This window comes from Onychostruthus taczanowskii, unplaced genomic scaffold, assembly GCF_017590055.1.
Source record: "Onychostruthus taczanowskii isolate IOZ18803 unplaced genomic scaffold, ASM1759005v1 scaffold127, whole genome shotgun sequence".
Classification (NCBI taxonomy): domain Eukaryota; kingdom Metazoa; phylum Chordata; class Aves; order Passeriformes; family Passeridae; genus Onychostruthus; species Onychostruthus taczanowskii.
Window position 1 is genome coordinate 1,160,590 of NW_024498429.1, and position 27,185 is coordinate 1,187,774.

At 41.8% G+C, this 27,185-nt stretch overlaps 1 protein-coding gene across 1 annotated transcript; it reads left to right on the forward strand.

Annotated features, from left to right (window-relative positions):
- The first annotated feature begins 4,516 nt into the window (after positions 1-4,516).
- Positions 4,517-27,185, forward strand: GPI (glucose-6-phosphate isomerase). The gene is made up of 18 exons (XM_041396249.1): positions 4,517-5,355; positions 9,493-9,583; positions 9,972-10,040; positions 12,820-12,939; positions 14,810-14,893; positions 14,979-15,125; positions 16,864-16,935; positions 17,952-17,996; positions 18,765-18,818; positions 19,715-19,775; positions 21,269-21,312; positions 21,543-21,695; positions 22,010-22,139; positions 22,497-22,573; positions 23,896-24,024; positions 24,437-24,512; positions 24,595-24,661; positions 26,123-27,185. The coding sequence occupies exons 1-18, from the start codon at positions 4,532-4,534 to the stop codon at positions 26,244-26,246; spliced, it is 2,367 nt and encodes a 788-aa protein (XP_041252183.1). The 5' UTR covers positions 4,517-4,531; the 3' UTR covers positions 26,247-27,185.

Consider the following 27,185-nt stretch of genomic DNA (forward strand, 5'->3'; position numbering starts at 1 on the left):
GGATGCGATGCCCGCCGGCTGCTCCCGGGAGGCGGCGTTTCCCCGCAGGAATTGCCCTGCACTGCCGGGCGCGGCTGGGCCCGGGGCTCCAGCCCTGCTCGCACTGTTCACACCCTCCTCCGCACCGGGGGCTCCTTCCCAGGGCAAAGCCTGCGGACACCCGGCAGGTCTTTAACAGGAATATTTAATAATCCCCCATCCCTCCTAGGGGGAAAGCAGAGAGTAATCTGCAGAATTTCTCTGCGTGAGTTTTCAAACCTGTAAAACCTGTGATAGATAAAAAGAGTATTAAGAACACAGTTCTACTTTCTAGCCAAGACATGTTTACCTATCACGAATCTAACTGACAGCTGTACTTTTGAGTACAAAAGATGTGGTGCAAGAGCTGGGATTGGGCGTGTGGAGTCCCAGTCCCAGTGACTCAGCAGAGAACCGTGCAGAGGTTCAATTTCTCAGCACTGCCACACAGAACTGCTCTGCAGCAAGTGTCAGGAGTGGCAAGGATCTGTACAGTGAATTCAAAGTCCTGGATGTGCTGAACTCTGCACAAGATCCACCAATGTGGATGTTTCCTAAACCTGGATATGCCAATTTTTTTTTTTATCTAATGAATCAAAAGTCATTATGAGGACTATATGAACTACACAGTTACTAGAACCAAACAATTATTCCATACAGAAATTAATTCCAATAGACAAGCAATACAACACAGACAGAATTAGCAGTGGGAGCCTTAACCAAAGTAAGCATCACCTGTGATTGCTCTCCTGACCACCAAGAAAGCCTTAAAAAGTATTCTGCAAAGACAAGCCCAGGAACAAAAATGACAACATGGATATAATGGAGACATTGATCTTACAGTATGTGACATTTTCCACACACAAATCACCTCGTGGCCCAAAGGAAACGGGTAACTGCTGTTCTCTGTTCTGTATAAGACCAGCATTACTTTTCCCCTTGCAAGTTTCCTCCACTGTTGCACATGCCAGGTACCCATTTCTTTTCCCCCTCATGTTGTCTAACTTATTTACCATACAAAGTTGAATTCAGAGCAATTTCTTCCTGCCTGTGCTTAGCATAAAGTTTGCTCTCTCTGTGCCACATTTGAAGAGGAGTTTGTATCTGAACATCACAGTCTGAGAACAAAGATTGCCTCTCCTTGCAAAACATCCCACCCCTGAAAATGCAGGACACTTACATTATCAGAAATGCTTAAAAATGTAGGCATAGACCAGCAGCTCAGGTATTTCTGAGTTAGTGTAGTGACACAGCCCCCTGACCTCAAGTTGTGCTTTTGCCCCACAGCTGCTCCAATCCCTCTGAAGTGCTCTCAGTGAGCCCTACTCCACCCAATTCCCCACAGTGAGATGCAGCCAGGTTTGTCCCAGAGCTAAAAACAAAAGCTGATGACTGTGAAGCACTCTGTAAATCTGGGACCTTTTTTGTCTTTGAAACCAGGAACTGGATTTGAATGTTTGATCCCTTTTTTATTGTCCGTCCTCAGGAAAATCCATTCTACTACTTTCTATGTGGCCATGGAAGTATTTTGTTCCATTACTGGAAAAAGAAAGCAGGATTCAAGACTATAGTTTTGTTTGCTTTCATATAATAAGTTAGTATAATGGATTTAAATGGAAGTGGAATTATATATGAAAATTTTTTATCATGCCAGAAAATTTCAATTAGGGGAAATTAGCCACTTGGTTCTTTCTGATAAATTAATCATAGAGATTATCTATTAAATGTGGTACTTAACCTTTCTGGCATAAGGACCTGAGGCAGTAGTATTTAGGCTCTCCACATTAATTTGGAAGTATTAATTTCTAGGCAGCTGTCTTCCAAAATGGAATTTTCACTTGTCTTTTTTTTAAGTAGGTCATTGTGCAGCTGTTGTTAAAGAGGCTGGCATTTGTGGAATGGTAAATCCACCATTGTACCCTATCAGCCACAAAAGTGATGTCCATCAATTACAGAATATTCCTTACTGAAATACCCTTTTTCAGCCCCAAAGGATGTCATCCCTCACTGTGGTAGCCTTTGGCCTTTTCTGGAATGGGAATGTGTTTCAATGGGTTATCCTGCAGGAGCTGAAGCACCACTGTGTTCACACTCTCTGCCTTCTATGAGATAAGGGCTTGCCTTGATTTCATATTATTGCTTCAGTCTACATAAGAGCTGCCTTAAAATTCATCCTGAGGGAAATGGGTGTGACAGCTCTCAGCTGTCAAAGGAACAGCTGGTTCATCTGCTGAACACCCAGGCCAAACCTTCCTTGTACCTCCACAATTAAATCAATTGGTGCTTTCACTGGGGACAGGCCTCGCTGTCCCTGGGGTGCTCAGCTGTTGCACAGCTTATGGAGAGACAAACCTTGTCCTGTGCTCCTTCAGAATCAGAATCAGGACCTTGGCCTGCTTATCTTCCTCATATGTCATAAAATTTGCATAGTCTGCTGCAGGAATAGTTTGAATTCTAGAACTCTCTGCATCCTAGACAAAAAAAAGAGAGGAAGTAAGAAAGTGCTGGAACCAAAGGATTCTATGGAAAAGAGTCTAAGGAAAGAAGATATGAATGGCAGACAATTTATACAATTTAATGTTAATGAAATGAGAAAGAATATCTCAAAATCTTAGAATAAAATGTTACAAAAGAAAGACAATGGAATATATATTATGTGAGCAGCAGGCACATAATGGGTAACCAAATCAGTCTCCTAGAAGACAGAATTGGTAGCCAGGCTACCAAACCTGTGACTGTCATGTCACAGTCATTTTGTCCCTACTGTTAACTAGAATCAATATATTATCAATCACCTTATTGATTACCTGAATATATAAGTTCCTGCACTGATACAATTAAGCATACGAATGCTTGTAGACTTGGAATGTAAAGTTAACAAAATCCTGCTTACTTTGGGATTGGGTCAGATAAACTTGAAGACCTTTGAGGTTTATGATAGATATGATTTTGAGATAATTCAAAAAGGACTATGATAAAGTAAGACAGAGAAAGGGAAACAAAATTGAGACCTGTGTTTCAGTCAAAAATGAATGAATTGAAATTCATACTTGGACTGAGATACAGTTGAGCAGCTGTGCTGCACAAGGCCATGGGATTCATATTTTGTGTGAAAAGGGAAAGAACTATTTCAGTAATAACAATTCTTGTGATCAGAGCAGTAAGAAGCTAATAGTAGGTCTTGTAACCTGACTGTGAAATCTTGAACGTGAAGAGAGTAACAGCTCAGACACCATCCAGATTTCACAAGGCAGGATGGGAATTGCTGGTTTTGAAATAATAAAGGTGGAAAAGTTGGTGCAAAATTGAGACATTAGCATCAATTTAAAAATGACAGCATAGCTGGGAGGACCTGCAGAAGAAGTGACTGTAACGTGTGTAAACATGGCAGGCCTTTGGCTGATCAGTAGAAAGAGATGAGGGTGCTCTGAGAACAATGTCTGCTGCTAATAACAGCAGAGAAGCTTGGGAAAATGTGTTATGAGATCCCTGGATTTGATAGGGATGTGGTAAGAACACTTTAATGAATTCTGCTTCCCTTGATTTGAGAGAAATCTGACAGGTGAGTCGGGCCTGTTTCGTGGCTGAATATCAAATGCTGGCAGTAAGATGTTAAGAATGTTAGAAAGGGTATTTGCTCTCTCCCTGTGACTAATGGGAGATATTTATTAAGCCAGAGAACTTTACATCACAGGTTACAACTAGGTTACATTTTCTGACTGAACAGGAGTCTGTGATTATTCAGGGTTGTGTCCTAAAGGTCTTGGACAGGAAGGAAAACGTGTAAAGGAGACATGGCAGTGTGCATGATATGTCATGTTAAAGAGTTACTGGGCACTTGTGTTCTCGTCTGTGGAATCAACTACAAAGTTTAATTTTTGCCATTTTATTTTCCTGCCTTAGATGAAGGCATGCAGGGAACCACATGCAGTGAAAAATGGCCAGGTAGATTTGGGTGCATTAAAGAAGCAGCTCTGTCTTGGTGAAGTCCAAACCTTTGACTGGAAAGGCTGAGAGTGGCCTCCAAAAACGTAAAAAAAACCCTGAGAATATGTCAAGTGATTAAGATTTATTTTGCTGAAGAAAAAGGTTTTGGTCTATTAAAAAGTTATTTTAAGTCTGAAAAAGCAAACATTAGAAACAAGCAAGAGTGAGGTATGGAAGGACTTTTGCTAAGGATCAATTATGAATGCTTTTTGTTTTGCAACAAGGACAAGATGCTGGTTCTGCAGCTTTAAGACTTGGGCTGTGATTTTAGTGCTCTGAGTCAAGTTCATGCTCTGTAACTCTGATTTGGGCCCAGATCCATAAAGGGGCTTAGGTACTTAAAACATGATTTCACTGGGATTTGCTCCCCTAAGCTGCAGAATGCAATCTCTGGAATTTGACAAACTCCTTTATACACCCATGTTTAAACAACATCCTGCTTTATGCCCAGAACAGCTTTTGCCCCCAAGGATGGCACAGCTGCTGCTCTGCCTGCCCTGGCCTGCCCAGAGCTCAGCCAGCTGTGATGGAAGGGGTGGCAGGCAGGGATGAGGGCAAGAGGGACACGGGCAGCGGTCCGGCACCCGGGGACACGGGCAGGGGTCTGGGATGCAGGGACACGGGCAGCGGTCCGGCACCCAGGGCGGCACCCGCTGCCCCGGGGTGCGCGGCTGTCGCGGCGCGAGTGTCACGCAGCCCTGTCCCAGCCGGTGCTGAGGCCGCCTCCGAGCGCTGCCGCAGGACCGGCCGCGGACCGGCCCGGGGTAAAACCAGCCCGACAAGGGACGGTGTTTTCACCGCGCACCCGCACGAGCAGCGGCCCCGCACAGCCGAGGGCGGACACTGGCCCCGGGGAGCGCTGCGCCGTGGCGGGGGACACCGCGATTCCCTCACACGGGAGGTACAACCGGGAGCGCTGCGCGTTCCCAGGGGCCCCCGGCCACAGCTCCCGCCTCGGCCTCATCCTCGGCTCTGGCTCCAGCTCCGGCTCCCGCTCCAGCTCCAGTCGTCGCCGCCGCCGCCCCCGCGCAGGGACCCGCAGGCCGCTCCTCCCCCGTCTGGCGCGGCACGGAGGGAATCCCACGGCGGAGGGAGGGGAGGGGGCCGGGCCGGGCCCGGCCGGGGCGGGGCGGCCGCAGGAGGCCGCGTCGCCGCTATAAAAGCGGAAGCGGCGGCGAGAGCTCTGCTGCCTTGCCCGGTTCATCCCGCCTTGCCTGCACATCCCGCGGACATGGCGCTGTCTGGCGACCCCCATTTCAAGAAGCTGGTGGAGTGGCACAAGGCCAACTCCTCCAAGCTCGTCTTGCGGCAGCTCTTCGAGGCCGACAAGGATCGCTTCCAGAAGTTCAGGTGAGGCCGGGCGGCCCCACGGCTGAGCGGGGCAGCGGCCGCGGGCCCTGGGGCTGCCGCGCCCGGGCGGTGCCGCGTACGAGGCCCGGGGATCCGCGGCACCGGGGCCGCGAGGGGCGCGGTGCGGCGCCCGCGGTGCTGTGCCCGCCACGGCGGGGCCGCGCCGGGCCGTGCGAGGCCGATGGCGGCCCGGGCACATGCGCCGGGGGGGCTGGGCCGCGGGCGGGGAGAGCTCCTCGCAGCCCACGAGGGGCGGCCGCGCCGCCTGCCCTTGACTCATCCTTGCAGCAGGGTACGTGCCGGGCAGCACAGCGCCCGCTGCGCTCGCACAGCCGCACTGTGGGGCGGCACTCGCAGCCTCTCGCACGCCGTGCTTAGTCACGATAAGCTCCGCGATAAAATCGCGAGGGGCCGTGCTTCCCCCTGAGCCCCCTCGGCCCGTACGACCCTGCCCTGAGCCGGCAGCGGGGGTGCTGAGGAGTTGAGCCCGCCCTTGCTCGCGCGATCGCCGCTGCAGCGAGTGCCTTGCAGCGCGGAGAGGAGGAAGTAACAAGTGGAGGCATCGTGATAACGCCTTCATCTTGTAAAGTGGGACACGTATTTTCTGTTCGCTAGAGCCCGTGCTGAGAAGGCACGTGTGTGGTTACGTTGTTGTGCTGCAGCAGCAGTCGGGAAAGTCTAATATTATGAGATGCATCCCAGATTTGAGTTTTAAAGTGAGCCTGTGTAATAGAGATAAACTGACTTCCATTCTAGAGTGTTGTGATAAGACTTGTTGCGTGCATCAAGCTTTTCATTGCTGTCCTGCATAAAGGGGGTATTTTCCCCTTTTGAGCTCATTAGAAAATTCTTAGATTGTATTCAAAGATTGTATATGAAGTCCTGCGTATCATATATATGTGAGATAAAATATCATTTGAATCGATGGAAAAATTATGTTAAATTTTTTGAGTACTGAGCCCTTTTAACAGGACTTTTTATGTTTTTAAGAAATGAATCAGTAATATCTTATTAACTCTGGTAGATCCTTACTAATGGACTTGGTTCCCATTGCAAGTTTTCCTTATCTCCAGTATTTTTTGGTGAAATGGTCTTTACTGAGGTTATTTATTTCAAATAGCTCCTCTAATTCATGTCCTTTTGTGCTGCCCCATAAGTAAACAGTTGAAGTGTCTTCAGTTTGCTTCATCTCTCTTAATCCTTTCTTTTAATTATTTCAGTCCTGATTCCTGCAAAGCCATCTCATTGTAGTCCAGGAGAACTTCCTCATAGCAAAGTACAGTTGCAGAGCTGATAGCTTCACTAGTACTCTTACCAGTGCTGGCTGCTCTGAGCCAGATCAGCAGGAGGATTATAGTTAATATATGTTGAAAACTGTAGTCTGGAGGTTTGGCCACGTGGTCCTGTGTAGTTTTCAACTTCCCTCACATGAAATTAAGATTTATGAACATCTTTAGTTCTGCTAGATATTGTTGTAAAATTATTGACTTCCTTCCTTTAGAAGGAAAAGAGAAACTCTACCCAGGTGAAAGTGCTTCCTGATACTGGTTCTGGAGGAATTTCAGACTGGTGAATAGTTTTTAATCTGAATATTTTATATCTGGGCACAAGTGTCTATTTAATATTATTGGAAGAACCTTATACTTACTGACTGCATCCTCTCAAATATATATACAAAAGAGCCTTTCTTCCTTTTTGGCCATTTTTTTTCCCTAGTTCAGAATTTGTATGTGCTGTTTTCCTGGTAAGGAGTGTAGCCACACCTGTAAGAGATCTTTGCCTTTTTTGCCACCCAAGGTGGTAAGATAAGGCCTAATAGGAGAGGAATTCTTATCAACATGGGTTGTTCACTGGAAACTGCTGGTTTTGAAAGGGTTAGAAGAGATATGATGCAGCCATCATAAACTCAGCGGGTAAGAGATGTCTGGGTGCTGATAAAGGTACCTCTGGTGCAGATACCAAGTGTTAGAATGGCACTCCTGCCACTTAGCTTGTTCATTGTCAAGGATAAGAGTAATTGGAAAGTAAGTGTAAATGGAGAATGAGGTGGGAAATGAAATCATGGAGATGCTGCAGGTTAAGGGCTGCATCACTTCCAGGTGGCTGTGGCCTACGTGACAGGGCTCTTGTCCCCCACAAGCAGCACTGCCATGAGCTTCTGCATTGCAGAGTGGGTACTTGGGCAGAGCACAGCTCAGCTGCAGGGCTTGGGGCTTCTGTTTTAACAGAGGGTGGATGGATCCCTTGCTATAAGGGCTTAACACAGGATTACATTGTACACTGTATGCTCCACCTTGTGTGTGGGAAGTTAAATCTGTTAGCCATTACTTGATTTGGTTTTGCCTGGACAGTCTTGGGTAGCACATTTCTGCAGTTTCTTCAAATGAGCAGTGGCTTGAATCCAGCCATAATTTGATGAGATACTGTCTTCTAGGTATAGTGAGGTTGATTTTCATTCATATATATAAGTAATGATTTGTAGGTGGAAGACACTTCAAGTAAATATTAAATCCTTTTCTTTATGGAGTAGAACACTGGGAGAGGCTATCAACTGCAGTTTAATTTAGAAGGAGAATTTCAAGAGTTCTGCTTCTCTAAACTGAAGAAGTGTTAGTATGCTGAGGGTCTTGCTGTATCTTCAGTGACATGTGTTCAAGTCTGAGATGTCTTTAAATAAATTGCATCAAATATCGAAGACTTGTTCTTTTTTTTTCTTCCGTGCTGTATCTGAGTAACAATTGTGGTAGATGAGCCAATCCAGTCCTTCCACTAGGTAGCCATATTCCAGGGATCCTGGTGCTGGGTGGTCAGGGTTTCAGGATTACTGCTGGCAGCCTGCTGAGGAGAATGGTGGTTAACAGCACTGATACTGCTTTTCCTTACTTGTCTGTGTTCTCACTTACTAAAGAAACATGGTTTTAAGGCTGTGCTTGAAGACACCTTCCTTTCCTTATTCACACTTTAAGACCATAAGAAGAATGTTACTGTTAATGAACAGTTAATGAAGCTAACAGTAAGTGAAACCACTGAAATGTTAAGGCCTTGCTGGTTACTACTGTTATTGTGAGTTCAGCTCCATTCTTCCTTTGAGTCTTGCCTGCCCTGTCACATTATGTATGAATAGCAATTATGCTGTGGTGTGTCCCTGCGAAGTCTCTGGTATGTGTGGTGGCTGAAATAACAGAGCATGTTTCTCTGCTCAGGTATTGAGAAAGAAGCAGCAGGAGAAACAATGAGCAGGGCAGAAACACTGAGAATTTACATGGCTGCAGTTTCCTGTTGGGGGTATGTGTGGAGCAACAGGGAGAGTAAGATGTGCTTTTATTCAAGGCTGACTTAAAGAATTCACCTCTTTAGTTAGAGTAATTCTGTAGATTCAGTTGGAAATTATTGCAAAGAAGAAATTGGTAAAACAATATTGTAAAGGACTAGAGGAACTACAGAACCTGTCACATAGACACAAGGATAGTAAATGCAAATGAGCTCACTTGGTTTCTGCTGGGCTGCCATTGCTGTGTTTCCTCTCAGATGTGAACATACAAGTGCCTGTATTTTGACTGTTAGTTAGGTTGTAGCTTGCAGATTGTTTGTTAAATAATTTGGAGACCTCCACTGAATCAATGAGGACTATGAGACTAAACCATGCACAAATGGGGTTTAATTCTGCATAGTAGTTGGCAATATTTCTGTTCATGATGCTGTATAGATTTTTAATTAGGCTAGTTCAAGACTCTGTGTGAAAGAATGACAGGACCTGTAGGAAGACAGTTTAATTTTCCAGCAGCAGAAGAATGTGAAAAGCTCTTTACTGATAATACATTAGGAAAAGGCTGATTATTGCTAGAGAATGCTGGTGGAAACAATATGTGATTGTCCAACTGTGCATCAAATATACTTAATTGTGTTTGGGTTTTCACAAGCAGAAAGTGGACACTGTAATTCAGATTGTGAAAAATATGGTTTTTAAACAGCAGTCATTTTATGAAACTTTTTGGGCAAATTGGTCACTCTTCTTTACTAACTTAATCTAATTAGGATTCCCATTATTTCTGTAATCTATAGCTGAGTTACCATTGTCTTCCTTAAAACAGTCACCCCTCAGGAACGTACAATTAAACAACCTGTTGGTTTTGACAGCTTGACCCTGAATACTGACCATGGGGATATCTTGCTGGATTACTCCAAGAACCTTGTTACAGAAGAAGTGATGAAAATGCTGATTGAACTGGTAACTATTTAAAATCTTGCATTAATAAACAAAATAACTTTTACCTGCCACTCACTATTCTAGCACTGTTTTTAAACACCAGCTAACATATAAGTTAAAAGGCATCTGTTTACTAGTCTTGGCAGGATTCAAATTCTTGCATTGTCATCTAGCCCTGAGTTACAAAGCCGTTTTTCAATGCATATCTGCATTGAAAAAGGAAAATAATATTCTCCTTGAAAAAGGAAAACAATTTTTTTTTTACCTAAAATCTAGTGGTCTTTCAATCTGTCATAATTTTTGTTTTCCTGTCTTGTGTTAAATGTTCATACTCTTTAATGTAGCTGGACCTTTGTAATTTGTGTGGACTTCCACTATTTTAAGAGGAATCTATATTTACCTTTCTCAGGCAAAGTCAAGGGGTGTGGAAAGTGCCAGAGAGCGCATGTTTAGTGGAGAGAAGATCAACTTCACTGAGGTAAGGCTATTTCTGTCCATGGTTCTTTCCACTTAAGTTGTGCCTATTATGGATGTTTATGCATCTGTGTAAGCAAAGTCTGAAAAAACTTACTTTAAATACTTTTTGAAATCCAGAGTGGTTGTAGTGTTTGCTGCACTACTTCAAGAGAAAATTTTGTGGCTCTTACTAAAAATACCTCCTTCCTTCAGGACATCTTATTTTAGGGATTTTGGTGGGTTTTTTTCCCCTCTTCCCTGTTTTGTGGAGTGGAAGATGAGTTAGACCTTGCAAAGGACATGGAGCAGAGTATTGCATTCCAGATATCCCTTACATGCTTTTGCCTAGTGTTAGTGTTCATAAAGCTTAGTAAACTGCCTAAACAGTGTGAAGGGAGGATTGTCTAAGACCTTCTCTCTTGGGCTGTGGTGCTGCTTGTCTTTCAGTACTGTTAACAGTCGAGTCTATAAACAGTCTTGGGAAATTAGCCATGTATTTCAGTAAGAGGATGAGTACCTTCCTCCTTTTGTAAATATGAAGGTTCCTAGTTATGGTTAAGTCTTTACTAAAACATAGAAAGCCAACTGTACTTTTTCTGGTATTAAAAACAGGATGAAAACTGGGAACTCTACAGTGCAGTGGGTTTAATTAGTCTGCATTAAAAATTAAAGCTACTTAGTATGTTTGAGACAAATCCAGAGAAACCAGTAGTTCCTTTGACTTGGCTATTGACTGTTTTAGCTATTGCACAAGCTGTTTGCTTAAACTCAGCAGTTGGACGTTGTATTGTTTGTGAATGATTCATGTTTGTGAAAAGGCACAGACAGAAACAAATACAGTTTCACTGGAGAAGTGGTTCCTGCTCCTTCTGTACTAATGCCTTCAATTCGCAGATGTAGCTACTGAAAAAAGAAAGCAGGGAAAGAGGGTGAGGAGTCTTAAATCTGTCTGGAGGGTTGCGTTGTCTCATACTGCCTTTCACTAGCCGCATGTAACACAAATTATTACAGAGTTAGCCCATCTCTGACTGTATTATGGAGTTGTTCCTCAATTGTGTAGTGAGAGCAGGTGTAGCAGTTGAAGTGTCAGAAGGGTGCAATTTGCACAGAAAGCACCTAAACACAATATCAGACTCTGTTTGGCTTCTGCTGCTAGCTCCCTCTTTTCCTACTGTCTCGATACCACTTCATGTATCATGTAAGTCTAGAAACACCTCTTCTCTTATCAGGCTGTTTCTCAATTACTTCCTTCCAATTAAGAAGTTGACTTAGATGGGGTTTGCCTAATTTTTGTTTGTGTAGAATATCAGATCAGGTTTGGCTCTGGAATAGGAGCATGTGGACAATGTGAAGCTGCCAGATGATAAGCAGGATGCTGTCAAACAGCATGAATAAACCTAAAGCAGTAAGACAGGAGGGAGCTTCTTGATGGCAAGAACTGACTCGTCCACTACTCTTGATCTGCTTTAGAACATTCTTTGGATATTTGTCTGAAGTATTTTAGACTTGTCTGTATTTGGTGCTGCAGGCATTGGCTGCATGATGTGTGGTTATGTGGAAGTTCTTTACAGTGCACCCATGTGTGTCACTGCCAGGTGTTTGTCCCAGACAAGTTAAAACTTGGAGCTTGATATGGTGCAAAGAGCATTACAAAGTAACTCATCTGATCACTCATCATGGGGACAGTCTGTATAGCCTGCATGGTGTTCAGAGAATACTTCTGCTTAACCATAGAGATCAGGTGATCAGGTCAAGTATACCTCCTCTTAATTAGACAAAGCATCCTTCAAGCCTGATAGTGAGCAGTACTTACCAAATACCATTCCGTGGCTGAGTGCTGCAAAAAAAAAATTCTCTGTTCACCCCAAATTTGAGTGGGTATACTTTAATTAGCAAGTGAAAGAGGTTTTTTATATTCCAAGTCAGTAACCACAAACTCAATGATTTTTGAATTAGCATTTGGTATTTAAATCATAACTTGACAGTTCATATTGTCTGTGTTGTCTTTGTCTCACAGTGCCTCTCATTGTGGAACAATGAGGTACAGCAGACTAATTTTTTAATTTGTTCATTAGTATTGACTAATTCCTTCATTCTGGATTAAAACTGTTAAGCTCTTAAACAGCTGAACCACAGGGCAGATTTTGGTGCTTTGACTTATGTGCAGCTGTAGAGAAGTAACATAAATCATGCATGCTAAGATTTTTTCTTCTAGCACAACTGCTACATATATTTGGTGTGCAAGTGTTCAGGCAGCATTTAATTGTAGGCAGTGGATAGAGGGATGTGGCTATTGTATCCTTTGTTGTCAAATGTTTAAATTATTTCTCTTCCTATATTAAATGGAGTACTCAGGATAATTGAGAAGATGTCTGAGAAAATAACTTCAGATGCTTGTTGTAATTGATTTTTTTTAGTATTGTCATCAATAAGAAATAATTTCATTCTTGTATACCTAGAGCATGCCAAAATAAAGATCACTGGGTCATGAGTATTGCTGGATTGTGAACCTCAAGCTCTAAATGCTTTTAAAGGGATTTTGAGCCTTTTTTTCCCAAGTAGACTATTACTTTGCATATTGTGCTGTTGTAAGCTCCCTCCACTGAGTTGAAGTGAGAGGGTGATTGAGGTAGCCACTGATGCTTGTATGCACACACACTGAAAATACTGCTCTACTAATTCCAGTTAATCTAAAGGGTTTTTAAATCTTGATGACTGTACTGCCTTGTGGATGAGGCATCTGAGACCCTGGGGTGTAATTTGGAAAGAGCCTCATCTTGGTTTTTTTCCCCTTGTTTCAGAACCGAGCTGTGCTTCACATTGCTCTGAGAAATCGCTCCAATGTGCCAATCCTCGTGGATGGGAAGGATGTTGTTCCAGAAGTAAACAAAGTGTTGGACAAAATGAAACACTTCTGTCAGGTATAGTACCACCACAGCTTATTTTTTATGTATTTGTTTTATACCCACCAGGTTCTTAGATGTGGATTGTGAAGCACTGATTGTAGATTGGGTCACGTGAATTATAGTGTCCTTCTTTGAGGTTTACAATAGCTCTGGCTCAAGCATGGAGTTGGAGCTGGTTTTATTGATTCACTTTTCTCTCCCTGTTTCCAGTTGAGTTTTTCTTTAATGGCCTTCCTAGATTTTACTCCTTCAGCAGTAATCTTGTGTGTACTTTGGAAGTCTTGTAAATCATTAAGTACCATTCAAATATTACTTTATTTCTTGCTAATTTTTCAGCTAATTGCCTGCACCAGGTAGAAACTGCCTCTTAACGTTTGTGTAAAGTCAGGAGAGAGGTAGAAGTTCCCAGTTCAATTGCAATTTGATTATGCTCTACTTAAATAGTTTCTTAAGGGTCTTCTGGTTTTAGGTCAAATTACTTTGATTCTATTCTGTTTGCAGAATACCCCCCTGGGTAGTTTTAATGCATTTTAAACAAGGCTGTGAGGACCTGGACCTGCTTGGTTCCTGTTGTGAGCCTTAGCCTGGTGGTAGTGCCCTGTTTCACTGCCAACTCATACTTCTAACCTATGCAGAATGAGCTTGCATTCTGTTCTGTTCTTAATGATAAATGCCAAAACCACAATAACTGACACCAGTTGGTGTGGATTTGGTTCTTCATTCATATGCTGTGAGAGTTGAATGGCCGTGAAAATTCTGTGCTGTCTGGCACTGTAGAATTTCTAGCTGATTAAGGTTTTGGTAGTGCAAAACAAGAGTTTTCACTGGTGCCATCCTCTTGTTTGCTCTATGATTTCAATTATCAGAACCTGTGAACATCACTTTCATGCAGATGTATCTTCTGTGCAAAATAAAAGTAATGTTAAGCAGTTTCTTTAAAAATATTAACAAAGATGCTGGTTTCAGTTGACTTAGCAGATGGGATTTTAAGACTGTGGCAGTATCTATGGGGTGCAGGAATGCTGTTACTAAAAGTGGATTTTCTGTTTGGAAAAATGGAAAGTTTAAACATTTGTAGCAAAGGAGAGCAAGTATCAGCATAACTAAGTGCTGTGTAGAAAAATTGCTTTAGAACTGGGGAATGTACTTGGAAGTATTGATGATACCAGAAAGATTGCTTTTGTGATTGGAACAGATGGAATGCATAGGTGGTAGATGATGGACAAAATTCAATGTAGAGTTTTAGTTAATGATTGGAATTTTGTTTTGGGACTTTCAGTTCCAAAACAGTGATGTTTAAAGAACAGGAATAGAGCAGGAACTTAGATCATGTGCTGTTAAGGTGCAGCCCAGAAATAAATCCTAATGCAAAGCATACTTGCAAGAGAGAAGCTTTGAGGATGTTTCATTTGCCACTAAATCTCTTATCTCTGTGGCTTTATTCATACTGTCTTCCAGTTTAGTTAGTGAAGCTCTTTCTAATTAAAGGCACTTAAACAGCTTCAGGTTTAAATATTTGTTGCACATAGTTTAATGCCCAAGATTTTATCATTTTTGGATAGCTATCTCTTGCCTTAGCAAACGCTGTAAATGCTACAGCAGTTCACACAGTAGGGGGAGAGTTTTAACTTCATTAAGTGTTCCATGTTGCAGTGTGTTTTTACTTCTATCTTAGACATAACACAATGTCTAGCTAGGAAGGTGACTCTAAATGTAGGCCTTAAAGTCTAGAGGCTTGAAAGCTGTTTTTGGCAACATTCTACAACAATACCTGAAATCAAAGCCTGTTTCCTGGTCTTGGGTTAGCATCAGTAGCTTTAGTGTAAGTATAAAATAGTAATTGTGTCTTTTGTTTTGTTTTGCTGGGGTTTTTTTTTTGCCACAGAGGGTCCGTAGTGGTGAATGGAAAGGCTACACTGGAAAGGCAATCACTGATGTGGTCAATATTGGCATTGGTGGCTCTGACTTGGTAAGCCCCTGACTTCTATACACCCTGCCCATCTTTGTGTACATTCTTACAGTGAGGATAAAATCTAATTGTGGCTTCTATCCAGGGCCCTCTGATGGTAACTGAAGCCCTGAAACCGTATTCCAAGGGAGGCCCTCGTGTCTGGTTTGTATCCAACATTGATGGTACTCATATAGCCAAAACCCTGGCTGAACTCAAACCAGACACTACTCTCTTCATCATTGCATCAAAGGTATGTCTGATACAAGCACTGCCTTGGCTTGCTCTGCTGATAAAGTCTTTGGTCAGAAGAGAGGGCTGTCCACAGGAATAGCTAGATCAGGGACATGTAGTGTGGATTATTTCTAAACAGGCCTGTTGTGATTCTTTCTAAACTTGCAGTACAAGGTTGTGTTGCTGCTGAAATACTTGGGGATCTGTAAGTCAAATGCTGAGAATTACTTAACATAAATAAGATGCATGAACAATTTCATGTTGTCTGGGGTTTATTTCTCAGTCTATGCAAGTTTTAGCTTTATTCACAGAAGTTTATTTTACTGAATTTCTCTGTAGGTGGAATGTAGGATCCAATGTAATTATTTCTTTGAAATTCTGGTCATTATTTCATTCCTAAAGGACTTTTGATCCTTTATGTTAAAGTACAGTGTACTTGTTAAATGTTCTGGTTTTTTGCATTAGTGAATTGCATGTACTTTAAGAATCTCCATTTTACAGGGAAGTCACAATACCTTCACCTAAATAACTTAAATGTTGAGTTCCTTGAGCACTATAAATGCTAAGCTGCTTTACTTAAAGAGGTAAAGATAGCCTGCTGGTACTTCATGAGATGACACCTATTTCTGACTACAGACTGCATAGCTGCCTTTAAGTCTTGCCTTGCTAAGCACTTACTCTGTAAGCAGTAATTGTCAGCAGCCCTCTCCCTCTGGGGAATGCCTCTGTCTGAGCAGAGCAAAGAGGTGGAGACAAACTTCATGGTTACGTAACTTGGCTTGCCTTGGTTTGTAAAGCACAGTAGAACCTTTCTGCTGCTGGAGACAATCTGCAGCAAATTAACGTGTGTGCAGTGCTGGCTGTGCTCTGCACGGTGCTCATTATCTTATCTTGGCACTGCTGCAGCTGAGCAACAGCTTATGGAGTAATAATGAAATTGCACACAGTAATACTAATGGTCACTTGGAATAATTGAGTCCAGGGATCACGGTTCAAAGGCTTAGAAAACTGCCAGATTGAAAAAGTAACACTTGAGTTTGTTTGCCAGACTGTAGTTAGCTAATTGGATATATTTGGAAGAGGATGAATGGCATTTTTTTCTTTCCATAACAGGCTTATGTTTCATAATGAAGTATTTCTGGAGATGGATGAGAGTAGGATGAATCTAGTGTTCACCCTTAAAGCTAAATTTTGATGGCTGAGTAAATCAGAATGGTTGTAGATACTTGCAAAACTGCATGACTGAACTTCTGTGCACACTTCATAAAGCAGGAAAATGTTTTCCTCTAATCAGCAAAAGAAAAATTATAACAAGAGTCTTGGCAGAAATGAGTGCTCTTCCATGAAAAAGTAGGAATAGAAAAACAATAGACCAGTACAGCTGGGTTATCCTGTTTAAATGTTCAATTAATTTGTTTTCAGTTGAACAGTAAAACTTTAATTTTTTAGTAAAAGACTAAAGTTAGTAAAAGACTAAAGTAGAAGACTTTAGTCTCAAGGTTTTGCAAAACAGTTTGGGGAATGGGAAGGCAGGAGGAGATGGGGAATAGTTTAAAACTAGGTGGGTAAATCTAGCAATAGTAGTGTTTACTGGATTCATAAGGTTGCTTTTTTCTGTAATCTGGCAGCAGCTGTGTGTTATGAACACGTAGAATCACTCTGCTCTGGTTATCTGAACATGTGATGCTTTAGTAACCTGAAGTTGTTTCCATGCTAAGAACACTGTTTTACTTATTTGCTTGTTTTCCACTGTGCAGACCTTCACCACGCAGGAAACCATCACTAATGCAGAAACAGCCAAAGAGTGGTTCCTGCGTGCTGCTAATGATGTAAGTCTGAGATGTGTAGCTTGAGTAACAGAATGCAGCAGTTTTTGTTGTGCAATTTCTTCCTGGTCATTCTGTGTGCTTTGGAGCAGAGCCAGTAACAGCCCAAACAAAAGCTTAGCAAATGATGTACTTAGATCATTTCAGTGCTTTGGTAATGATAGACTATTTTGTCCAATCAAAGTGATAACCCACTAGTTTTTCATTATAAATGGTTCTCATGCATTGTTCCTCCAAATCTTGCCTGTTAAGTAATAGAGTGTAGTGTTTGCCTTAGAGCTAATCAATAATTTGGTAAAACTACTAGTAATGAAAAAAAAGACTAGTGCATGTGGCACTACCTTTAAATTATTGCCAAATCTTTAAAAACTAGAAATGAAGCTATGGTTGGAGCAATACACTGACATTTCTATGGCAGATGGTTGTGCTATGAATAGAAACCTTGTATTTGGCTCATTCCTCTCCTATTTCAAACTCTTAAAGGAATAAAGCAGATACTGCCTGTTCAGGTAATTAAGATGGTCTGTGACCTGTTCCTGTTAGGGTAGCTGTACTCAGTTTGAAAGCTGAGCTTTGAAATTCCTCCTTAGACTACTGTTCACACAACTCATCTTTATCAGAACACCTTCTGAAAGACTGAAGTCTGACTTTGGAGCTTGGCATTTGTCATTAATTCCAGTTGTCTTGGTTTTTTGCCCCTGGCTGGAAGGGTGGTGGGTGTACATTGAGCTCCATCTGCTCCAGGGCTGTGGTGGTGGTGTCCAGGATGGTAACACACTGAAGGAGAGGATGTGCCCTCTCTGGAGGGATTGCTGCTGGAGGGGTTGATGGGAATATCAGCAGAATGTTCTCTTTGGGTGTGCTGCCAAATCCCACACTGAATGTGAATAAGATGATTTCAAATTAATAACTGATGATAGTCCAACAGCATTTTGTTTAAATGGTAGCAGAACAGCTTTATAACCAGAAATTAAAATGGTCAACATTCTAGATCTAACTATGTGTTTATTTTTATTAAGCCTTCAGCTGTGGCCAAGCATTTTGTTGCCTTGTCTACCAATGCTGTAAGTATAGTCAATCTAGTTAATTTTTCCTGTGTACCTTTAAGGCAACCTTACCTTAAAATCTAGTTAGGAAGCCTATCCTTTAAGATGCTTGAATAGCAAATTTTAGCATTCCTCTTGAATGGAAGCCTTTTTTTCCTTCTCCAAGTAACTGAAATGCTTCTAGAGTTTTGAGCTATACTAAGACTGGACTTTGATTATAGATGTGTTCTTCTTCTGCTAGAGTTCTAAATTTGAAATCAAGAGCTCTTGTGTTTGAAATGACTTGTTATTAATGAGTTTTACCTCTAATTGCTTAAGTTGTGTGTGAATGCAGTTACATAAGGAAATGTTATTCTGAACTCCAGGTACGAGCTGAAATCATGCAGGCACTTTGAAAAATGCTTATGTTAAGCACACTGTGATCTGGTGCTTCATGCAAAAGTGTGAAGTAAGAGATTGTCAGTAATTAAAAGAACACTGCAGTCATTGACAAGTTGTCAGGGACTGACATTTTGGTTCTGTTAAATGTAAACTGAGTGTCAGTCCAGCTTTAACTATATTGCCACTTAGATTCATCAGAAGATGAATGTATGTCATTGATTTTTAATAGTAGCGATAGTTATTTCTGGAAATGAAAATGTAATTTTTGTGATGGATGCGATGCATTTTTAAAAATAGATGTAGGATTGTTTATTTTATATGTATCAAACTTGTATTTGCTTGCTTGGTGTAAAGCTTTTTATGACTGTTGGTTTTACTGATGGTGTTTTTTCATCTTTATTTTAGCCTAAAGTTAAAGACTTCGGAATTGACCCAGAGAACATGTTTGAGTTTTGGGATGTAAGTAAATGTCTGATATTGTGGTAGATGTTAACTGTTAGCTTTTTCTGAAGCAAGTAAGAGGATTCCAGCTAGATGTCTTAAAACTGCAAAAGCAGTTTCTAAAGCAGCAACTCCAAAACTATAGGAATTGTATTCAGTGCACTGGAATACCTGAAAAACCCCTAACTAAAGGCAAATTGAGAACTCTTACCCATTCTGTTAAAATCTTCCACTCAAAGGTCTGAAGAGCAGTCTTCCATGTTCTTGGCTGTCTAATCAGCTGTTTAGTAACAGGAGATAGTCTTGACTTAGTGCTCTATGCAAGTGGTTATTATAAGCTGTGACATTTGCCTGTTGGTGTATGGTATATAACCTAGGCGTGGTAAAGGTCAGACATCAGAAATGGGAGCCTGATCAGAGATTTTGTGGCAGATGCATATTTCAAGTATACTGCCCTTAGTCTTGGTCCTTATACTTAATTAGAAACAGGTTGGTATGTCTCATTGACTAATTGCCTGACAAATGAGCTGCTGTTCAGAAGTTATTTGGAATGTTACCTTTCCCAAGTGTCAGAATTTTGCTGAAGCAGGCTTTCCCTGTATGGGAGTGATATTATGAAAGTAGTTATGTAAGCTACAAACTCAGGATTTGGAAGTGAACTGGAATCAAGCTATTTACTTAACAGATGTTATAAAAATTGGACAAGTAGGGTAACTTCAGACTCTTAAAAAAGGCATTCATTAGGGTGCACTGTAAAGTGCAGGTCCCCCTGACTATGCCAAATATATATAGTGAACTGTCACCAGAAAGAGTATTGATTTTGCTGGGAACAGTCTAAACACATACTGCTGTTTTCTGATAGTTTGAATGTAAAAGCCTTGCACTTCTCTATCTCAGCCATCTCTTGTTTGCAGTGGGTTGGTGGTCGCTACTCCCTGTGGTCTGCCATTGGTCTCTCCATTGCCCTGCATATTGGTAGGTATTCCTGGGGTGTCTCCATGCCAAGAATTGCTCTGTTTGCTTCAGGAATGTAACTATGGAGTGCATTAACATTAGTGGATTGTGAATCAGATTTGGGGCAAATACTGTTTACCTGCCTGCTCTGAGTGGTTGGATGTGGGTGCTAAAAAATTATCTGGAATGTAATGGAAATGTCGGTATTTTAGTACTGCAAATAGGGCTTTGGAAATTACCCCATACTTGGGGACAAACAGTCAAATTGAATTGCTTTAGTCACATAGCCAAAAGTGCCTGATTTATGTAAAGCTGTGTCAGTGTTGAAAATCAGACCTCACGTCTGACACTGCTAAACTTGAAGTAAGGTATTTAGTATCTTTAAGTACACACACACTAACACCAAAGTCCTGTCTCTGGTTCTGCATATGAGCTCTGTTTAGCTCGTTGTTAACTATGTCCTTCTGCTATTAATTCCTTTTGTTTTCAGTACTTTGTCTAGGCTATAGGGCCTGATGATTGCATTTGTTCCCGCATCGCTGCTTTCAGTTGTTCAAAGTCTAAAACTAGAATGTCATTTATTTTTCTAGGCAAAAGTTAGAATTCCCTTAGACTGGGGTTAGAAGAATAACATTGGGTTTGGTGTTTTTTTGGAATTATATGAATAGGAGTTTTCATGTGTAGAAAAACCTATTGTAAGAGCAAAATAAACAAGTCAGGCACTTACTGTTTCATCTGCAATAAACTGTTCATTGGTGCTGTCAGATAGATTTGGTGCTGACTGCTAACATGCCAGCCTATCTCCACTTCTTCCTCTTAGAACCTCTCAACTCCCACAGCTGGCCTCTGACCGTAGGTAGAGCTGCTGCTTCAAGTCCAAACACTTCACCTTCCAATTGCTGTGTATGAATCAGGATTTCTGTTTTTTTCGGGAAAGACTAGCCTTAGTGAAACTATTCATTTGGGAAAGTGAATGGAGGTTTAAATACCCTAACTACAAACCAAGGAGAGCTCAGGTGAATTGTTAGCGAGAACAGGGAAGGAAGGGATAGCCTTTTTCTTTGAGAATATCTTATTAGAGCTGTTTCTCCTCACACCGGTGCAGAAATCCCTGCTGTGCTAGCCTTGCCCTGGTTTTTTGGCAGATGTGTCTCCCACTGGCTGTTAAGTATTCAAACTTGCTAAGAACTATGTGGCCTTAAAGTAGGCTCTGTATTAAAGGCCTCTGTTTTCCTTCTAGTTGATCATTCTGATCAACTGGAATGAGGATTTTAGGCAAAGGCTTTTGAATTATGTTTCATGAAGTTGGACTTGCTCTGAAGTCTGGGCTTTAAGCATAAGTGGATGTCTGGGTTATGGGATGCAATATCAGGTGAAGTGAAGCTTTAAACTTGATTAGTAGTTGGGAGCATTACAGCATACAAAGAATCGAAACTGTTTCACAGTTGTCTCTATAGGAAAAACCAAGTTTGAGTTGTAATAGTAAATACAAACTGACTTCTTTCCATTGTTAGGTTTTGACAACTTTGAGAGTCTGCTTGCAGGAGCCCACTGGATGGTGAGTGTGGGATGCCCATTTCAGATTTGTTCCTCTTTACAAGTTGTTAGTAAGGAAATGGAAAGCATGTTGATTTCTCAAGTTCAGCTCCCCACATCCTCCTCAATGATGTTAAAATGACAGTTTGTGGGAAGCTCACACTGGATCAACACAACAATAAAAACAATGTAGGGGTTGGGAGGGATGGCAGTTGCTTTGTCAGAAGTGTAACTTTCCTTTGTGTGGTGCAGGATAATCACTTCCACACTGCCCCCCTGGAGAAGAACGTGCCGGTTCTGCTGGCCATGCTGGGGGTGTGGTACATCAACTGCTACGGCTGTGAGACGCACGCCCTGCTGCCCTATGACCAGTACATGCACCGCTTCGCCGCCTACTTCCAGCAGGTAGGGCTTGGCACAGCACAGCTTCCAGCCAAGTGCAGATAAGATTCTGCCCTGGTTCAGCATCCCCAATGCATGTGTGAGATAAAATTGCAGTCACTTGCTGCATGTCATCAATTGCCTCCAGAGACTGTGCCAAGATCAACATCGGCTTATTTCCTCACTTAAAGACCTTTTCCTCGTATGACTGTTACCTTGATGTCCATAAATTAATCAGCTGTACCCCTCATGCTTAGAAAATTTCTATAAACAAGCACTATTTTATTGTTGTTGAAGTATGTATGGAAACTGAGTGATCCTGCCCTTTCCTTCTTCAGGGTGATATGGAGTCTAATGGCAAATACATTACCAAGAAAGGCTCTCGTGTGGACTACAGCACTGGCCCTATTGTGTGGGGAGAGCCTGGCACCAATGGGCAGCATGCTTTCTACCAGCTCATTCACCAAGGTAAGCAAACTGTTAAATACCTTGTTCTGGAGTTAAAGTCTGAATGGCTGCAGGAGTCTGCTGAGTTTGCACTTGTTCAGAGGTTGGGCTCCTATCTAACATAGCTCTCATTGCTATGGGGTTTTTAGTCAGTGGCTTGTGAAGGGTACAAGATGCAGGTTTTAACTACAATAAGGAGGTCAAACAAAGCTGAAACTCCTGAGCTGTGTTGTTACTTCCCCTTACTGCAAATAATATGCTCTTCTATAAAGCTTGTAAAAATGACTGAGTCTGCCAGCAACTCTGAAAATGGGGTGAGAAGTGAAGGTTTTCTAATACTTATCTGATGCAGAGTTACTTACCTGGCTTTTTTTACAGGAACTCGCATGATTCCCTGTGACTTCCTGATCCCAGTGCAGACCCAGCACCCCATCAGAAATGGCTTGCATCACAAGGTAAGTTCTTTGTCAGGGTGCCATATTTCTTGTGGGTCAAGGCACTGAAGCTTACTTGGTATTGCAGTATGTGATATTTCTAACTGTCCCTTTGAAACTATACACAAAAGCTCTGTCAACATTCACAACAGATTTAAAAATATCTAGATTATAATTGCAAGTTATATGTAATATGTAATGCAGTGGTATGTTTATTCTTGAAGCAACTGCAGTGACGGCTCTTGAGGCAGCTCAGTGCTGTTTCCTGTGGGCCTACTGAAGCTACAAAGAGTTGAGCAATTAAGTGTTTTAAATTCCTTGAATTTTAAGGAATATAGTTCTTGGAGAGTTGGAAGAAGCAAATTCTCAGACCTCATGTGGCACCATCTCTGAGGAAGCTTTCAAGAATTAAATTCTAGAACAACATTTGGTGAATGTAATGGTATGGCTGGGGTGATGGCCTTCAACAAAAGGTTCATAAACCTGTCCAGTTTTTAGTTTATCATCTGACTAAGGATTTTCAATGAACTAAGATTTTTCTTAACTTCCAAGGGTGGGAACATGTTCAAGTTAACTATTTACTACATACTTCATAAAAAGCATCTTTAGTCACTGAATTTCACTCTTGTCATGATTTCAGATTACAAGTGCTATTTGCATTGTGTAATAGTAATCTTTTGTCAAGTAAGACCAAATGCAGGTGAAAATTTTCAAGTATGACTTTACAAAAGAAGATGAGAAAAGGCTTAATTTGCCTGTAAAAAACTTAGTGTCTTTGGGTAGGACAAAACCACAAATAAATTTGCAGGCTAACATTAGATATTCAGCAATAAATTAGAACCTTGCACTGCATTGGTAGGGATTGGTGTTTGGTAAACTCTGGGCATTTTCCTGCATACAGGTGAGTAAATACATCTTAGCTGGGTTGCCTTTGACTAATCCTTGCACCTGGCTTTCCATTAGATGGTGTAGAATGATATAAAATTATAGCTTATACTGGGTGAAAGGGCTGTGTGAAGTCCTGGCTCCTCTGGTGCCGTTGGGACGCTTGCTGCCAGCTTCAGCAGGAGCAGGATTCTGCAGAACTGTCCTGGTTGTCTTTGGATACATGTACTTTAGTACCTGTAGTAATAGTAACTAAGTCCCCTGTCTCTCTGAAGTAAGAAGCAATAGCTAAAACTGATACATATTTTACTGCCATAGCATTAAAACTGATACATATTTCACTGCCACAGTGCTAAAACTGACTTGTAAGTCATGCTAGTTCTTGGTGTGGGCTCAAGCACCAGGTACCAGTATTCCAGCTATGCAAATGGTAACTTGTGTTTATTTCTCCCTGCTAGATCCTTTTGGCCAACTTCCTTGCTCAGACTGAGGCCTTGATGAAAGGGAAGACGGCTGATGAGGCTCGCAAGGAGCTGCAGGCGGCCGGGCTGAGCGGGGAGGCTCTGGAGAAGCTCCTTCCCCACAAGGTGCCTGGGGCTCAGGGGGTGGCAGGGCAGCTGGGATGGGGTGGCACCCGTGGCACCTCGGCGGGGCACTTGGAGCAGGCTGCGAGCAGCACTCTGGCTCTGAAGCCTTGGAGGCTTTCCAGAAAACATGGGCTATCTCAGCACTGCCCTGGGCCAGTGACTTTTTGGTTACTTCTTGTAGCCCTCGTTGGCCAGCAATGGTGCTTGGAGACACATTTTTCCATTGTGTCTGTAAAAGAAAAAAAATGGGAATGATATAATTTTATGGCTGAAGGCCTTTAAAGCTTTCAGGACTTTGTATTTGCTGCTAATGCAAGTAGTCCAGTGTGGATTCTAAAGAAGACAAAATCTGCAAGTTTCTGATGTACTTGTTACAACATAGTAGGTGACAATGTATCTCTTGTTTTGAAAGGTCTTTGAGGGAAATCGACCAACCAATTCCATCATGTTTACAAAACTCAACCCCTTCACCCTGGGAGCCATCATTGGTAAGTAAATACATTTCTCATCTGTGAATTCTAGTGAAGACTTTGAGATCGAGTTTATTGATAAATCTCTTTCTGCTTGTAGCCATGTATGAGCACAAGATATTTGTTCAAGGAGTTGTCTGGGACATTAACAGTTATGACCAGTGGGGGTAAGTTTCCTTGGTTTGTTTCTTGTATACGTCTTGACAGATTCTTGAATCTGTCATGAGTTAGAGACAAGACAATCCAAAGGGTTTTATACTTGAAGCACATGATTATGGGATAGTTATAAATGAGAACAGATTTTCTGGGCATAGGTTACCATGCTATAATGCGTAATGACTTGTAGAATAGCAATTTTGGCTATGGACCTCTGAGTTTAGAAAAATACTATGAATGTAAAAAAGATGCGGTAGTGAGAAAACAGTCAAGAAGGCTGAACACCTGCTCTGAGAATTGGGAAGGAAAATGTTTTCCCTATAGTGTGGAAAAAACAATTATTTTGCCTCTAGATTAGTAGGCAGTTGAGTGGCATCTGATGAGCAAAAGATTGATTACCTCTTAATTTTCCTGTGCTGGAGAGACACCATTCCTGGCAGAGGTCTGTGTATGCAGCAGCCCTTGGTTTCATCCACGCTCAGTCTGTGACTGAGGGCTGTGCTGGAGCTCCATGTGTGCAACAGCAGCTTGGAGGAGTCTGTCACTGTGTCACTTAAAAATTTAGTCAGGAGCTAATCAGGTTCTTTCATCTGTAGTAATATGAACTGTGAACATACTGTGTGGCTTAGAGGAATTGGGAAATAAGATTTTTCAGGTGCAGCCTGCCTATGGTGTGAGGGGTTGTTTTGAAGAGTACACTTGCTCTACAGGTGTGACTATCAGTTTGCATTAAGCTCTTAGTCTTTGTATGCATTCTTTGGTGCTGTGCTGCCACATTCTATAATCAAATCAGCTGTGCTGCTGATTCTATAATCAAATATTGTAGCAGAACCTGAAAATGGTGGACTGTGTCTAGTACAAGCTGATGTCTGCTATAACCTCTGAGATCAAAATGTGGTTGGTGCAAGTACAGCTTTTGCTGCCTCACATGAAATTCCAGAATGGCATCCAAAACTGGAATGTAGGGATGCTGTAGCACCAGCCTCATTTCTTGCAGCTGTTGGAATATCCTAGGTTCTTAGACAGTGGGACTGTACCTGCTGGACAGGTGCTGGGGATGCTTCCCGGCTGTAGCTCAGCTGATCATTGTTCTGGTGACAGATGGGTGTTCTGAGCACTGTCATGTTCAGCAGTGAGCAGGAGCCAGCCGGGTGCATTCTGCACCGGGGCAGGCTGCATAATGCAAGTGAATACTGAGGTGAAAAGACTCTGCTTGACTTCTAAAACAAAATGTTCTCTTAGATATCCTGTAATTTGAGCTGCCTGCTCAGCTAAGGAACAATGAGAACTCCAGTTTTTCATGAATGGCACTGAGTTGAATACTTCAACAGTAATTTTTGAGGGGTAAAACAGCATGTTCAGTGGGAAGTTACTTTTTACTGGCTTCTATTTTTAATATCAATGGCTTATAGTAAATAAGTTTTTAGCACTAACATTGCTTTTTCTTTCTTCTCCTGCTTTTATAAATGCAGAGTTGAGCTTGGAAAACAGCTTGCCAAGAAAATTGAGCCTGAACTGGAGTCAGATGCTCCAGTGACATCTCATGATAGCTCAACAAATGGGCTCATCAATTTCATCAAAAAACACAGAGCTTGAAATGAAATACTTTAGAGGACATCGACAATCTCACCACCGAGTACCCAAATCTGTTGTAGATGTGCTTTTTTTTTAGCCACTTCTAACAAAAATAGCACTTTACAGATGTAGCTCTCTTCACTTGTTGCAGTTAATCTTGTTGCGTCAAGTGTTACAAATGAAACTAGTTTTGTGAAACCCTGAGATTGTATAGTTGCTTTCTATTTCTGTGGCTGTTAATCTGTAAAGTGCAGCTGGTATATTCCTCAATTCTTATCCCTCAACTTCCTTAAAGATGGTCACCTACTGATACTAGAAAATAAATGGTATGGTGGATGAGTAAAACTTCTTCACTCTATTTTTGAAGTGCAGCCCTAGTAACATTTGCCTCACTCACTGTGTAAGGTCCTCTGAAGCCAAGTAAGCTGACTTCTGTCATTTTGGACTGGTTCTGCTGTAAGCTGGAAACTAGAATGTGTTTAAAGAATCAGACCTACAGCTGTAGGTTGTTCGGTTACATTTCATCCCTTTTGAGCAAGATACAGACTTTTTTTGCCCCCCCAGTGTTACTGTGAAAATGCAAGTTTACTGATGTTTGGTAAAAGATTTCCTGCTTTGTCTGTAAACTGTGTGGATAGCTATCCAAAAAGGAAGAAAGTTCCTGAAGAGACAGTGATATCTTAACTTTTCCAAACAGTTTTCCAGAGTTTGTGAAGCAAAAGCTTGGGATCACTTGGAGAAGAAATGTTTTTGGTATCCTCCAGGGGCAATTTTTCACTGTTTAATCAGCATCACTGTCTGACGACAACAAAGAAAGAAATAGAGAAACCTGTTGTCAATAAGTTGTTTATCCTCTTTTGTTCTCTACTACTGTTAACCTCCTTGCTAGCAAACTGGCATGCTCTGGCTATTGTTCTGTAACACCTTTAATAAAGGTAAGACACAAGCATTAAAAGGAAA